This window comes from Poecilia mexicana, unplaced genomic scaffold, assembly GCF_051168715.1.
Source record: "Poecilia mexicana isolate PSO_F unplaced genomic scaffold, ASM5116871v1 scaffold_18, whole genome shotgun sequence".
NCBI classification, from domain to species: domain Eukaryota; kingdom Metazoa; phylum Chordata; class Actinopteri; order Cyprinodontiformes; family Poeciliidae; genus Poecilia; species Poecilia mexicana.
This window is the reverse complement of record NW_028263387.1, coordinates 5,043,180-5,059,275: the sequence shown is the minus strand read 5'-3', so window position 1 is coordinate 5,059,275 and position 16,096 is coordinate 5,043,180. Positions and strand designations below refer to the sequence as shown.

General features: G+C 39.4%; 1 protein-coding gene across 1 annotated transcript; it reads right to left on the bottom strand.

Annotated features, from left to right (window-relative positions):
- Positions 1-11,483: 11,483 nt before the first annotated feature.
- Positions 11,484-12,574, bottom strand: LOC106931710 (protein S100-P-like). Its single transcript, XM_015009987.2, has 2 exons — positions 12,437-12,574; positions 11,484-11,732 (listed from the first exon to the last, which is right to left on the bottom strand). Exons 1-2 carry the CDS (start codon positions 12,572-12,574, stop codon positions 11,595-11,597), a joined length of 276 nt encoding a protein of 91 aa, XP_014865473.2. The 3' UTR covers positions 11,484-11,594.
- Positions 12,575-16,096: the final 3,522 nt, after the last annotated feature.

Below are 16,096 nucleotides of genomic sequence, written 5' to 3'. Positions count from 1 at the left end.
TTTTTATAGTTTTCCACAGCTTTTTCTTCATGGGTATGGCTTTAACCTGTTCTCCCTCAGCCAACCCCGACCAGATTCGTCTCCGTTTGCAGACGTGACGCAGTTCTTCCCCTTTTTTCGGAATCATCTCAGGGCTGGTTCAAGCCGGATTAAGTCAGGTATTACGATCAGGCAATATGACTGGCAGCTGTTGACTGGCCTGTGAGTTTACGTTGACATCTCAGCCACCATTTTCAATCTGTGATGAGAGCCAGTAGTTGGCCAGACAGGCAAAACCTGAAGTCTAAAACTTTTTATCAATTGCGGCAGAAGAGCACAGACAGCATCAACAGGACATGGCAACAGGCAACAGACAAATATTAAGAGATTTTGGAGAAACTAACCACTCCAGGGTGCACACGCAAAATCATCGCAGCTGATGGAAAACTAACCCGGAGCATCACCCTGAAAATTCAGGGTTTTCTAATCAATAGCTGCAAAAGCAAGTGAGGCAGATTAGCAGTGCTTACCTACAACTGATGGTGTCATAACATGCTACGGTGAAATATCATCTCTGTCACTTGATATTGAGCACATCATGACAATCATGTATGGCACTCATGTGACTGACAGACAGCAACAGCTTCTTCAGTCAGAGGCCTCCTCAGATTTGTCCCATGACTGACCACCAACCTGCAGCATGACCGTCCGCATCAACTCGTTGAAGATACTTGGATGATATGAGTTCCGACAACATTTGTTTCCCTTTGGGATCAATAAATAATTTCTGAATTTCTGAAGAGTGGGTACAGTTCTGCTTTACAGAAACATGTTCAGGCTGAAACATGTTCAGGCTGAAACATGTTCAGTGGAAGCTCAGAAATTAGTAGCTACAAGCCAAGAACAAAAATAGAACTTGAAGTATCTCACTGAGATTGTGTTCTAGAGCAGATTTCAGAATACAGTGTCCTATCTTGGAGATGATTGTTGCTTTCCTCAAACCACTGAGGTTAAGATGCTTAATCTGCAGCTTCTAAAACTGATAAAACATATCATTGGTTTGACCTACTGTGTATCTCTTCATTTAAACATCCATTCATTGTCTTTACCCGCCTGTCAGTGCAGGGTCACGGGAGCTGGTGCCTATCTCCAGCGGTCATTGGGCAAGTTGCCAGTTCATCACCGGGAAACAGAGAGACACAGCACAAACAACCATGCACACGCACACGCACACGCACACACGCACGCACGCACGCACGCACGCACGCACGCACACACACGCACACACACACACACACACACACATTCAGATCTTAGGGAAATTTAGAAAGGCCAATTACCTTAACAGTCATGTTTCTGGACTGTGGGAGGAAGCTGGAGTACCCGGGGAGAACATGCCGGGTTTGAACCCCAGACTTTCTTCTTGCTACAAGGCAACAGTGCTGCCAACCGCGCCTTTCATTAAAAAAAACAACAACTTATAAATCATAAAAGATACGTAAATATAAAAGTATGACACATTGCATTACTTTATTCTTTATTCAAATCAGAAGAGCATAGCCTAAACTTTAGAATGAACTACTACACGTTGCTGACTGTAAGCTTCTCATGGCTGAACTAAATGCTAAATGTCCGTATATCTCCTATCCTCGACTTGGTTCTTCTTTCTTGGGCCCCTTCTATTTTTCACTTAGGTGGGTTTTCCTGACATTTATTTGACACACTTATTCCAGTTCCAGTTATTTTCATTGTTTGTCAGTCAGACAAGCAGCACCAAAGCTTTTTCTTTCACTCGCTGCAAATTCTTGCACAGGTCACTGAGTTCTTTCTATAGCAGGACCACGGCTATTTAGGGTACAACACGTTCTTTCTAGACTCACAACACTGATGTAACAAAGCCAGGAAAAGGGGAAAATGTGTGATCTTGTTTTTATTCAAAATAATTTATTTCAGCAGGATCTACATGAGATGTTTGGTTTCTGTCACCAGATGTTTCCATTACAAATCTGCACAAAAAATAATATTCCATTAGTGCAAACAAAAAACAAAAAAACAACAACACAATTTTGCTATTGCGGTGTCCATCCATCCATTTTCCATCCAATATTAAAATGCGCCCTTCACCCCGTTTGTGCTTTATATTGTGCCTACATGATCTCATTGTGAGATTGGTCTCCTGCTCTCCTAAAGACTTCCACAGTGTCATGTAACAGCAGGGGATGTCTGTGATCCAGGAGACAATCTGGGTGATACTTCCCCAGCCAGAACTGAAACTGCATTTCACACATTAAGTAACAAGCCCCTTCCTTTGACAATAGACAAATGGCAAGACCATCAGAACTGAAACTGCATTTCATGCATTAAGTAACAAGCCCCTTTCCTTGACAATAGACAACCATCTGTGTTGGGCTCTACAGAAACCCTGATGCATAGCTATCAGGGATTCACACCTATTGTCCAATCAAGTCTCTCTTCTCTGACCAGAATCTATGAAAGGAAGCCAGATCCACTGATGGTCAGAGCAGACTGACAGACTCCTTTGACTCTGTACTTTTGTTCTCTCTGCAATTACTGTGTTCCCACTAAACAAGAAAAGCTATTAAAAATCACATGTGAATAAGCTTGTTTGTGTGATAACTCATTTAAAAAACAAGCAGCTTTATCATCCTCCAGCTACTTCCTGTCGTCTTTTTTGTGGTTTGCATCAGTGGCAATATCTGGTTGTTGACTATGTGACTCGTGTGATGGGAAAAAAGTGTTTTCTTTGCAGTTTTGCAAAATACACTATTTTTCTTATGGCCAAAAAAAAAAAAAACACCTCAACCTAACGCCAAACCTTTTCATTACAAAACAAGAGTGTTTTCAAAATGAGCCTGTTTCCTTTAAGCAGATTTATTTTTGAATTGTTAAATTCCGCAATTTGGTCAATGGAAACACAGCTAACTCCATCTGCCCACACCTGGAGATTTAAGGCTCACATAATGTCGATTTAAAGATCTTCAGTCCAGCTAAAGGACAAAAGATGAATATTTAAAACTTTTTGATTTACTTTAACACAAATTGAACAAATTACATGTTTAATTTGTTCAAAATGAAGTAATTTTAACACTTCTAAACATTGATGGGAATCTAAAATAATGGAAATTATCAGGTTTTTTGTCAGTTTTTTATGTAAATCGCTAAAATAGATTGATTTAGGTTTAGGAAGATATTCCTAAACCAAAAGATATTCCTTTTGGTCCCGTGATTCCAGAAAGCTGCCAGAAATTTAACCGCAACCATCTACCATTTCCTGGCAGACGGCTTTGATGGCTGGAGATATTAGAAAACACAGCAGACCAACACCAGCAGATGACATGAAATGCAATTTAATTTCAATTTCACCAGAGAAGAAAACTTTGAGCAGCAGTCCAGCTCTTTTTCTCCTCTGTCGAGGTAAGACGCTTCTGACATCGTCTCTAGGTCAAGATTGACATGAGGATTATGACATTTGCAGCCCATGAGTCGGATTCGTCTGTAGTGGCTCTTGCTGTGACTCCAACCTCAGTCCATTTCTCATGAAGTTTCCCCAAAATCTTGACTGGGCCTTTACCTACCAAATGTTTTCTTCCATTCAACTTTCCATTAATATGCTTGGATACAAAACTCTTTGAAAAATCAGTTTCTCCAGCAATTACCTTTTGTAGCTTACTGTCCTTGTGGAGGCAATCAATGTCTCTGGACATTTGTTCAGGCAGCAGTCTTCCTGAAGATTATGTGACCTAATAACTCAGATTGAGAGAGCATTTAGAGGCTGAGAAAACCTTTGCAGGTGTTTCATCTTGATTAACATATTAGGGGGGAAACAACATTTTTCCTCTAAGGAAAGTTCCACTTTATGAAATGAGTGACTTTGTCATGATATTCAAATTTTTTCAGATGTTTCTGTGCAGCTTGGCCTACTCTGGAATGATTTAGATTTAAAATAAATGATGTGATAGAAGGACATAGTCAAAGCAAAAAATCTTAATCCTATTGAGAGTCTGGGAACAAGTTTGACAACTGCTATTAAAAGTCACTAAGAATTCAGATCTCTTTATGTCCAAAGCTGGTAGAGACATGCCCTGAAATTCTTGTAGAGTAATTGCAGAGAAACGGGCACAACAAAGTGTTGATTTGAAGGTAATGAAGGGGTGGTACGATGAAGCTTCTTGTTGTAGCGTGACATAATTTGTTCCTCTTGGATGTTGCGACATATTTTTTTGATTGTTGTAGCACAAAATTACTGATTTTGCAGCACCTTTTTCAAAACGTTGCAGTGAAAGTTGTGAGACATCATAAAACAGGAAGTGAAATTAGAAGGACGCAAAGGGGGATTGGTCATTATTCAGTCGAGACTGGTCAGGTTTGCAGAAAAGTTGCGATGACTGCTGAAAATTGCGAGTCTGCGCAAAATTTGAGGAATGATACATTTTTGCATCGTAATTTGTTGATGGCCAACATCCTGGTAAACATCAGGCATCTTCCTGGCATAGACGCATTTCTGTATGGAATTCTACGGGTGAAAATCCTCTTCTCCTCAAGGCAATTGGTGAAATTAAAGCCAAGAACCCATCTGAACTGGATCAGACCTCAGTGACGATAAAAGGAGAACAGAGCGTCGTTGTCGCTTCGTTTGACTTTGCGTGCGTGTGCGGAGAGGGCGGGTGTTTGTTGAGCGTACAGCGGAGACAGAGAGCAGGCCTGTTTGAGCCGGGACACGCCACCAGCCATGCTGCTTTTAATTACATCACAGGCAAGAGAGGCTGTGGTGGCAGAAAAATGGGGATTACGACACTGGGTCACAGTCTGTCCACAGAGAGAATCTGCTATCAGGGCTCTGCAGGCATGATTGCGCACTCAAAGCAAACAACATGTCCTCACAACCCTTGTAAAGCTGTCTGCAGTGTGCAGCTGACAGAATGCAGATAGTCGCCTCAACAGGTTTACAATGCATAGTTTGCATACTTTTATTTTCACTTTGAAGTTTGTTTGAACAGAGAAGTTAAAGCCGGGCTAAAAGCCCAACAACAAATAGTCGAGAAACCAAAATCTCTGCTTAAATGCTGATGGGGTATGAGTTGTTTTTATTTTATTTTGATGTTTGTTTTCAAAAACCCACTTATAAAGATTTCATTCAATAAATGCTTGTATTTATTTTTCATATATATTGTTTTAAAAGTGGATAGACAATACTGAACTTATTTCTGTTCAGAGAAACAGGGAGAAATCGGTGAGTTAAGTTCAGGACAATTCACAGCAAAACTCATTAGACCAGATTTTCATCATCTATGTTCCATCTGATCTGAAAGGTTTTGGAAAGTGTCAGCCATATTTGTTGGTCCTGCTGTTATAGATCCAGTTTGAAATCATTTCTGCATTGCACATAAAAAAAACAAAAAGAAAAGTCCAGTCATTCATTTGAAAAAGAGAGAAAATAGCAGTTTAGCAAATAAAAATTGGTGGCACAAGTATTGGTACGCCTTAAGTAACTAAAGTAAATTTTAAATAAAATTTAAAAAAAAACATTTCTTTTGCAGTTGATCAGAAAACCAGCTCAAGTGGGTATAAAATAAACTTCTTTTTTTATTTTTTGGGGAAAGAAAACTAAATTAAATAACTTTAAAGTTTAAAGTTGTTTTGAATTTTGCCATTTTCATCAATCTTTTCTAATGCGATTCTTCAAAAAAATATTGATAGAAACACAGAGAGAGTAAATCATGATCAAACATTCACTCCTATTACTAATGTGACTTCGTTTGACATTGGCATTTTATAGGATGGCAGAAATTAGCCGTCATATTTCTCGTGAACTGAGTGGTAGTTAGTGTGACTCTGCTGAGGAAAAAAATTCTTGCCTCCTTATGGAAATTGGTTTTATGTTGTTTGCTGAAGGTAAAATGCAGATTACTTGCAGCTTCTTTTTATTCCCTAAAACAGAAATCAAGCAAAAGGAAAGAGCTAGCATGTTTTCCTGAACTTCACCACCTGTTTCTTAAACATAAACATAGTTAAATCGGAAAACCAAACAAAGGATGTTGATGGTGAAAAATTCCTGCTACAGAACTGAACTCAACACTTCCTGTTCCACGAAGGCTTTAAAACCATCCACTCGAATGCAGCAGATTGTTCTTTGCCCTCGCCTTTCAGCTAGCTTAAATGAACCTGTTGCAACCTGGCCTGACATGAGTGGGTCAAAGGTCACATACTAACTGCTGGTAGAGAGTGCTGTTCCCTTTCTTTCGTTATCAGACCATTTGGTTATGTTGACAAAGATAACCCGGTTCGTCCGCAGGCGGAGGCGGAAAGCGTCTTGCGGCTTGTTTCATGAATTAGCATGCAGTAAAACAGGCTCTGTAGAGTGTTTAGTCTATAGAGCCGATACCAGCGTCCTGTTTGACAGTAATATCCTCTGTGACACTCAGCTGAAAGGTATGCGCGGTATGGGAGGAACTCAGCGGCATGCTGTCTGAGCCCTGGCAACCGGTTGTTAGCCCACGCTTTAACCTAAAGGCCGCCCACACGGCCAGCAGGTTGGTTTCTGGAAACAGGTTCCCGGGTGAAAGGAAACGACGCCCTTATTAATATGAGCTTTTGGTTGACTAAAGACGATTGCATGATTTCCTCCCGCTTTGCAATGCAAACTGATCAGGAGTTACTCAGCACTCAGCACCTATTGCTGGATTGAAATGCTTCTCATGATTTTGACTGCTAAAAAAAAAAGAGTATCCCTTAAAGTTTATACGCCTGACTTTAGACAGCATAATGAGTTATATAGTTAAGCTGTACTGCTTTAAGTATGTTGCATATTTTATCCTTGATGTTCTGTTTTCAGGAAACAGTGTGCCTTTTTTTCTTTTACAGTGCATTCCTTTCAATCTGCACCGCTTTCAGAGAATACAGGTCGGACCAGTAGGGTGGTGAGGTGTGTGGTTCCCTTCAGGCTGACATGACGGAAATATTAGTAACATGGAATTTACTTGCCCGTTGATATATAAAGGAAATGGCAGTTACTCATCTTGTCTGATTTATCTCAACTTCTCTTCTTCATTCAAACAATCTGATATCAGTATATCAGACTGTTTTTCTTATTTCACACTTCCAAAAGTCAAAGTTCTTAATAATGTGCTATTATTAAGAACCTCTAAAAATAGGTTATACTTTTGTGCCTTTGTAGTTATCGGTGGATACGTACCAAACATTTACAGGTACAACACTGAGTTTTCCTGTTTGGGATGTTTCATACAGGCCATACGTCAATTCATACCACACCAGACTTTTCTCATTTTTGTCAGCTCTACGTTGTTGACACAAGTTATGTAATCCACAGTCAAACAGCTGTCATGTAAAACCAGTCTGTTAAGATGTTTTTGCAAAAGTCTCAGAATTACCAAGGTCCATCGGTACAAAAACCAAATGACGCTCCGTGTACAGATAAACAGAGCAGAGACAAAGAGTCGCAATGTGCTCACCGACGCGTTTTCTCCTTCCGGATGTCAGGCCACGAGATGAGCCGGGACACCGTGGTGGATCATATGACCTGGGATGTGTGGCTTTAAAACTGAATGACTTATTCATGACTGTGCTTGTCTGTCTCCTCACATGGACCGGGGTTCAGCAGCATGTACAGCAGCCGTATGCTTGTAGATCTGAGTCCCTGTTGTCAAAAGTTCTGACCACCAAAATCCTGTAGAAGGTCGAGGCTGAAGCTAATGGGGAAAACTTTGCTGTACAAAATGATTCAACCATTTTATATTAATGGAAATATGCTGAGCTAAACGATGTCAGATCAGTTGAGGTGCTAAACGTGTGGGTGTGTGTTGTGACTCCAGGTGATGTTTCTACCTGCATCAAATGAGATACTAGGAAGACAAAAATAACTTTATACATCCTTAGCCTTTTTTAACATGATTTAATTTTTTTTTCCTTCATCGTTGTTGCACTGCTGTAACATGAAGCTCTGCCACAGTCTCAGGTTTGTCGGAACTTACAAGAAGTTTTCTTCCAGAATGATCCTACTCTTAACTCCAGCCGTCCTCCCAAATGGCATTCAGGGTTTATGTGGCAAAAATCTGGAACAAACTTCCAGAAAACTGCAAAACTGAAGAAACACTGACTTCTTTTAAATCAAGGCTAAAAATGTTTCAATTTGCCACTGATTAATAATAACTGGTATGCTGAGTAATACATTTGTTGCTTTTTTCATAACTGCTTATTGTGTTGTGTTTTTAACATATAAAGCACTTTGCCTTGTTGCTGATATGTGCTACATAAATAACATTCACTTGACATTGTCCAGTTTATCTGTCCTTGGTGATAACAATCATCCCAATAGCACAATGCTTCCACCACCGTGTTTCACCACAGATACACAATACAATTTGCTAATACAATGAACTTTGTGGCCCACCAGTATCTTACTGGCCAAAAAGCTTGGACACCACTGACAGAGAAATATCAGTATCTAGTGGTAGGTGTGTATTATTGTGGCCCAGTCAAACTGCTTCTCTCCTGACTCAAGGGCCACATCCTCTTCCACCGTCTCTGGACACCTAATCCCCATAAGCCTCCGTAATGGCCCTGGACAGGGGAGAGGAAGTGGTGAGGGGAAAGTTTGAACTTTATGACCCTTCAAGCCGATTATTACGGGCCAGTTGAGTTTCACAAGTGGCCCAGCGAGGCCTCAGTCTCAACCCTGACAGGCACATTGCGACAGAAACTTCAAGACGTCGTCAGGATATCTGTAGCTCAGGCCGAGAGCCGCCAAGGCAAACACTCCACTCTACCGCAAACGCTGATCTGACTTCTTTAAAACGAGGAGAAATATGCCGTTTGCCACTAGAGGGCAGCACCGACATTTGGTAATTACACAACTGTTCTCTGCGGGAGAAAGTGTGTCACTTGGCCGCTTCTCCGTGGTGGGCCGAGAGGGCGATGACCTGAATCTAAAACAGAAAGTATCATAAAGGTGGATTAGCAAAGACGCTCATCTAATCGTGACCCCCTTCAGTCAGAGGACCGGTACAGTAATCAGGTGGAAAAATATTACAGGTCAGTAATGACGGACTTGAATAAAAGCACTACTGCACACTACTTGAATAAAAGTAGTGATATGGTCAAATCTTACTCAACTAAAAGTAAAACTTCCTCAGTCAAAAGTTTACTCAAGTTAAAGTACTGAAGTACTTACTTTTGAAAATACTTAAGTATTCAAAAGTACTAAAAATACTTATTCAAAATGATTTAATTCAAACTTTCTAATTTAAGTACATCTTGTTTTCTGAGTGCTTTTACAGAACTTTGTAACTTGCTGATCCCAATGATGAATTAGCATGTAGCACCACTCAGCTACAAAATGTCTGCACCACCTGTAAAAATTTAAGCATAAAAATTCTTTTAAAAATTTACAGCTACTTTTTACTAGCTTTGGCTTGAATTTCTCCAACCGTCTTCATTGTCATCGTCTTCTATTATATTGGTGGTTAGCAAACAACTCAAGGAAGCATTACCACCATGCCAAAAATAAAAATAAATAAAAGGAATTAGATTCTGTTGTACAGGTTATAGTGCCTTAAGAAATACAATATGGCCTGATATCCTCTGTGTGAGAACTGAAGGTTTCTGTGTCTATTGAGTCTCTGTGTTGTCCTATCTGTCCCTTGATTGCTCCTAGCTGTGTGTCATTTCCCTGATCACCCTCTGTGTATTTTATCCCACCCTTGGGTCTTTGTCGTGTCTGTCTTCTCTAGCTGTTTTTGCCAGTTGCTGCCAGACTTGAGCTCCTAGTCTCCTGCTCTTTTGTGCTGCCTGGATTTTTGTATTTGTCATTTTCATCATTAAACCATCATCATTTTCTCCATAAACTGGGTCCACGGCATCTACTTCACCACCTCTCACCTCAATTCATGACACTCTGCTTCCCAAATGTTTCTGCACTAAATCAACAATGTTCAATTTCATATTTCTAAGATTCTTAGCTAACTTATTTCTTTGAACCAGGTAATTCCTACAATGCTTCTCCAACCATCTCCATTGCTGAGTTTGAATGAAAGCAGGAGCTCAGCTCCCAACACTTAACGAGGATAATTCCACATCCCAGGTGTGAGTGGAGGCTGTGATTGGCTCCCCTTCTTCAGGAGCATTTCAGTAAAGAAAAACAAAAACGGCTTGTTTTAACTAGCTACAAAGCTAGCCAAAAAGAACAAGTAACATCAAGCTTCCTAGAAATGTAGTGGAGTCAAAAGTACATTGTTTGTCTTTGAAATGTAGTGGAGTAAAAGTCATAAGTTCCCCCAAAAATAAATACTCAAGTAAAGAAACTCAAAATATGTACTTCAGTACAGAACTCAAGTAAATGTGCTTTGTTACTGTTAGCCACTGAGAGGTCAGATATCAGCACCTCTGATCTTCAGGGGGTTATTGTCTATTAATTCTTTACCACAAGATAACTTTAAACCTTAAGAAGGTCTTTAGGTGTTGCTGTGTGTTGACTTTGAACACCTACCCAAGTTTAAAAATAGCCCTGCTAAGAAACAGCTTGAGGGGAGGGAAGAAGGTTTGTTTGTGGCTTACTTGCTGCATCAGAGAAGAAACCACAGCTCGACCGCTCGCTTGAGATATTTGCAAGGGTCCGTTTCCATCCAAGTCGTGCGTCTGGTGAAACGAAGCGACTTGTGGAGCTTTAGAAGATAAAGCATCTCAACGTGTTGAAAACTTTACACCTCTGAAGTGAAATGCACTTAGAGCTTTGAATTGTTTTAAGATCAGATGACCCCCCAAAAATCTTTTGGGACTCAAATCTTATATGTCCAGACAGCAGACCAACTTTGAAACTTCTGAAAGACGACTTTGTTGGCATGAGGAAGTCTGAGTATTTCAATGAGGAAGTTTGCGATCTCTGGTTATCTGATGTGAGAGAGAACACAATGTACAGGCCTGAGCACACTCTCATTATGAGTTGTCTGGACGGAGTGTGTAGTCTATGGCTTTGAAAATAAAAGATCTAGGACGGGCTTGAGAAGAGCATGGCTATGGTATTTATAATGCCAAATATTTTCTAGTGAAAAATTCCATGTAAATTACATTTCCTTTTGTTTTGTTCTGCAAAATGTTTGGTTTGATTTGCACCTGTCTTCATTTTTAATGGAGTGGAACACACCAAATACATTTCAACAATATACTGAAAGTTTTATGAGACCCAGTTATAATCTCTTTGTTTTAGCGGTAGTCGAGTTGCGTGAGTCAGTTGTTGAGAACATTTTTAAGAAGTGAAGCGTGAGAAAGTGAAGTTTAAGGAACTTCAGCAGGATTTTGTCAGATCAGAATCTAGTGCACAAAGTTTTCAGTTTCATCCTCCCAAGAAATTGCTCCACAACGCCGGACAACGCACTACAAGAGCTTCCTTCCCCTTTTTCATTGTTTATTTCTCCTTATAGTACTTTCATTTGTTGCCAACATCCTACTAAGTATAACTTTTTAACAAAACGTTACACCATAAGATACAATCTTTATTTGCCTCAAAGTAACTGTAAGTACAAGGAGTTTTTCATGCTACTGCCGATGGTGGCCCCGGGGCTTCATGGGCTCCTCGCTGTCTACTATTTGCAGAAGCGGTCATGTATTGCACAGGTCAGGGCACCGATCAGCATGACGAACTCTTGGAAGTCGACCTCAGAGTCCCCGTTTAAGTCCAGGTTTTTCAGGAACTTGTCCACTTCGTTGGGGTTCTTCGCTCCCTGCACATCAGGAAAAGCAAATAAAAACTTTACTGGCAGGTTTGCTTTCACCAGGTCCTTTTAGAACCACGTTTAGCTGATTAAATCGGTATATTTTAGATAAATACAAGGTCTTTGAAGATGGAATTCAATAAAAAGTTGTCTCAATGTACAATAACCCCTACAGAGACAATAGCCCAATAGCCTTGACGTACATCGACTGACTATTTTTCATATAATTTCTGGTATGTCTTAGTTCACTTGAAATAAGACAAAATTACCTCACAAGTAACTTTTCAGCAACATATAGGAGCTTGTTTTAAGTCAATTATAAATGAAAAAGTACAAGATCCACTGGCAAATAATTACTTAGGGGAAAAATGTTTTGTCGTAGGTGAAAAAATCTTCCAGTGAAACTCTGACTTTTTAAAATAGGTATTAGGAAATTATTTACCTAAAACAGTCTCCTCTATCTCGCTGAAAAGTGACTTGTAAGTTAGTTTTGTCTTATTTCAAATGTACTAAGATATTTGCACCAGAAAAAAGTACTTGGTAAGATTTTATGTTTTTGCACCATAGTCCAAAATATGCTCCCTAGCAATGATGCCTTGCCTCAATAGACGTTTAGAAACTCTGTTAATGTTAAAGCTATGAGCTCTGCATGATTATCTTGTCTGTTTCTACCCCGATGCACACAGGCATCCCTCCGCAGGTGAGCAACGTACCTGGAGCAACCCAGGCAGCTCCTTCTCTACCAAAGTCTTCACCTCAGCTTTGCTCAGCGTGCTCTTCTTCCCATCAGAACCAGCGTATTGGTCAAAGGTCTGTATCAGGGTGGCCATTGCCATCTCCAGGTGACTCATGATTGCAGCCGGTCTGGTCCTTAGCGTAGTTCAGGGGAGAATCGGAGCGGCGGATGCACACGGTGTGGGGACAAAAGGTGGAGGCTGTTTTTATATTGTGTGGACCAATGATGAGGCTAGACTTGAAAGATTAAACAATGCCGTGTGTTTACCATAGGTGGTGGCTCCGACTCTACAGACAACATCCATACTCCACCCAATGTACATACCCACTAAAAGCCAGCTTCTGTCATTGTCTTGTTGATTTAAGGAGGGGCCCTATCATTAATGTAACAACAAGATGGGTCGACTTAAGCTGGAGACCAAATTACTTTAATACTTTAGGTTGTTATCATCTTATTGTGCAATCTAGGATCCAAACATTGCAGATTGTTGTGTGTTCTTTTTTTTTAAGGATCACGATATCGAAACAGGTTTAAGTTCACAATCACTACATTTCACCGTGGTCAGTGGTTGCCCATGCTTCTGCACACCAGCGAACACAAACAGGTTTTGTGAACAGAAGTGTTTGCTTTTGCTTGTGTTTTCTCTTGTGCACCTGATTTCCTGCAAACAATCCCTTAGGGTTTCTGAAAGTAAGCAGCCTTTGCTCACACAGTCAACAACTGCTTTCTCTGCCTTATTTTTTATCTCTGCTTCCAGATATATTATAATGAAGTGCATCAGGAAAAGGTACAAATGTTCACATTACCAGTTAATGTGACCTGATAAGCCCAAATAGGAAAGAATAGCTTGTATTTGTATCCTGGTTGTATCATGAATGTCACTTTTGTACCTCTGACATCTTCAGTTTTCTTTGCATTTATTCTCTACTGACTGTGAAACAGATTGCTCCTTGGAAATAATAGTTTATCTTGTACAGCATAACTCCTATAGATGAATAAAAACTGACAGCCAAGCCCCTGCTGACGGCCAGGGATCCATGTCAGATTGGATGACTTTATCTTACAGTTCTGTAAAATAATAAGAACAGATTTGTTCCCCATTGAAGATTATCAATCAGGTTCTATTTGAGTGACTTCTTGACTCTTTGGGACTGCCATTATTTGGACTCAGATATGGCAGCTTTCCGAAACATTTTAAGACTGCTTCTTGTTTGGTTATTTTGGTATAATACATTTTTTAAGATCTTAAAAATTGAAAACATTATCTGTAAGGGGAGAAATGCTCTTTCATAGCACCGTGTGTTTACAGTATTTTGTCAAAAGAGCCATCCCACGGATGTGGTGAATGTGTTTGTCTAGGGCGAAAGGAAAAGGCAAAGTTTATCTGCAACCAGAATAAACCAGGCCACAATATAAGAAAAGCCACAGTAGCTGGTTAACACCTTCTACTGGTCATTGCAAGGAATATGAAATTGGTGTAATCATATGATGATGCAGAGTTGTTTTGATTCAGCTATGTGAAGGAGAGTTTTGTTGAACTATTCAACCAGGAAAGAGGTCTCTTCTTTTGAGTGGTTTCCATCAACATCTTTGGCCTCGAATGTCATATTAAGTTTGACATTTTAACTCTTCTTTTTCTGGATTATTCTGATTATATGACATAGAGCTGCAGTTATTTTTATAAACTAAATTCCCGTGGAAATTATTGACTTTAATGTGGATTTTATTCCATCTACACAGGATCAAAATTATACATACGGGCTCAAAGATAAAATAGACAGCCACTAATGTTTGGGTGAATGTGCTATAGGAAGTTGCACTGTCACCACACACTTTTTTTATTCAGTCGTTCTTGTACTCATCAGAAAGCTTCTAGGATAATTCTTGATGAGCTAGAATTAGCACATTCAACTCTTGTTGGCAGAATCTGTAAAGCTTTGGCTGTTTTTCTTGTTTTTGTTTTTTTTGTCCATAAATGAGCTTTAGTTTGTGTTCTGCCTTAAGTTGACATCTTGTTCTGTGTTTGTTATTGTCATGTTTAAACATCTTGTTTATTCCAAGTCTCAGCCATCTGACAAAATCAAATAAGAAGCCCATGACAAAAAACTGACACAAGCTCACTTAAACTTTGCAACATGGATGAGAAATAGATTCGGTGTCAGGCTTTCTGACCTTAGATAACTTTGTGTTTTTTTTTTTGTTGTTTTTTTTATTACTTTAATTCAATCAATCTAAAGGCAGTTGGAACACAAAGATAGGTTTGTTTTACTCTATCGTTTGTATTTTTAAAACCTCTTCTAAATGCTTCTCTGGGTGTTTTCTGTAACCTCTTTCTTATCCTGTTGTAATCTTTCTCAGTACATCCGTATGTGATGTCCCTATGATACCTCAGCAGCTTTTGCATTTGCTGCTTCTCTTCAACAGATTCTGCAGATAAGCTTGAGTTGAGCTCATCTTCTATTTTGGTTCTCCTTGTTTGTTGTGTGACATTTTGTTGTGTGAAATAAAATTTTCTTGTACAATGCACCCATACACACAGGATGCTTGTCCGAAGAGCTCACTGCCTTTCCTCAGATCAACTTAGCAACTTTAATATTACTACTTATGAATACATTGTTATTTCAAATACAATGGACTCCTGTATTTGCAAGTGTTGGGGACCACAACCACCTGCTTATAGCGAAAATTCCCAAATACCAGAGATCCCCTCTAAACATGTGCATATTACAATAGTTCAAACAACAAATATACTCTATATACATTAATATGAACGGTGGGAACCAATTTGGTATAACCATATAGAAGCTAACTTTCAAAATCTTCCTTATCTACACCAATCGGTGCCAGTGAAAACAACTGACACACCTGGATTAGCTGCTTTGCTAATGCTAGCAGTAGCTTGTCGTGTAGCATTGCGGCTACATGTTTCAGCTTCCCAAGCTGCATTGTCTTTCGAATGTTTTGGGTATGACAAAATATGTCAATAGGTTAGTTTTCCACAAATTTTTAATTTGGAGTTATATTCCACAGAAAAATCTGCAAAAATATGTGAAATGTACAAATACTGAACTGTAAAGGAAAATAACTTTTTTTTTACATTCATCATCTGTGTAATCTTTATGTGTTCTAGACTTCTTTTTCTCTAAACTTGTTTTGCTGTTTGCTGTGACTTCATGTAACATAAGGCATGAGCAATATTAAATGACCATTAATGTCAAATAATTATATGATGTATTGATCTTGCTGTTTTATATAGGAGATTTTTAGCCTGTTTTACCAGCATTTAACATGACATCATCAAGTTCTAAATCCCCTATGCCCCTTTAGCTCATTCCCCCGTTTACATTTTGTTCTTGCTTTGGGGTATTTTTAAATTTAACCATTAAAGCAGGATTCTCATGTTTATTTATCAGTATTGAATTTCCAATAAATAAAACTAACAGTGCTAGGTACTGATGACAGTACCAATGTGGTTTATTCACTTTTCCCTGCCACACCAGGATAAGAGATTTGACTTTTTAGCATTTTAAGAGGAGCCTTCCTTCTTCATAATAAAGTATTAGCATCGGTAGGCGGTTGATAATAGGGTAGAATTGGAATCCGGAAATCCTGGGCCTGACGGATTCAGATGGCATGT

What these genes read in the sequence shown, in the direction of transcription:
- LOC106931710 (XM_015009987.2), bottom strand. Translation starts at nt 12,574, where the DNA reads ATGAGTCACCTGGAGATGGCAATGGCCACCCTGATACAGACCTTTGAC. An exon ending in AGCTGCCTGGGTTGCTCCAG is followed by an intron (nt 11,733 to 12,436) that starts GTACGTTGCTCA and finishes CCTGATGTGCAG; the next exon opens with GGAGCGAAGAACCCCAACGA.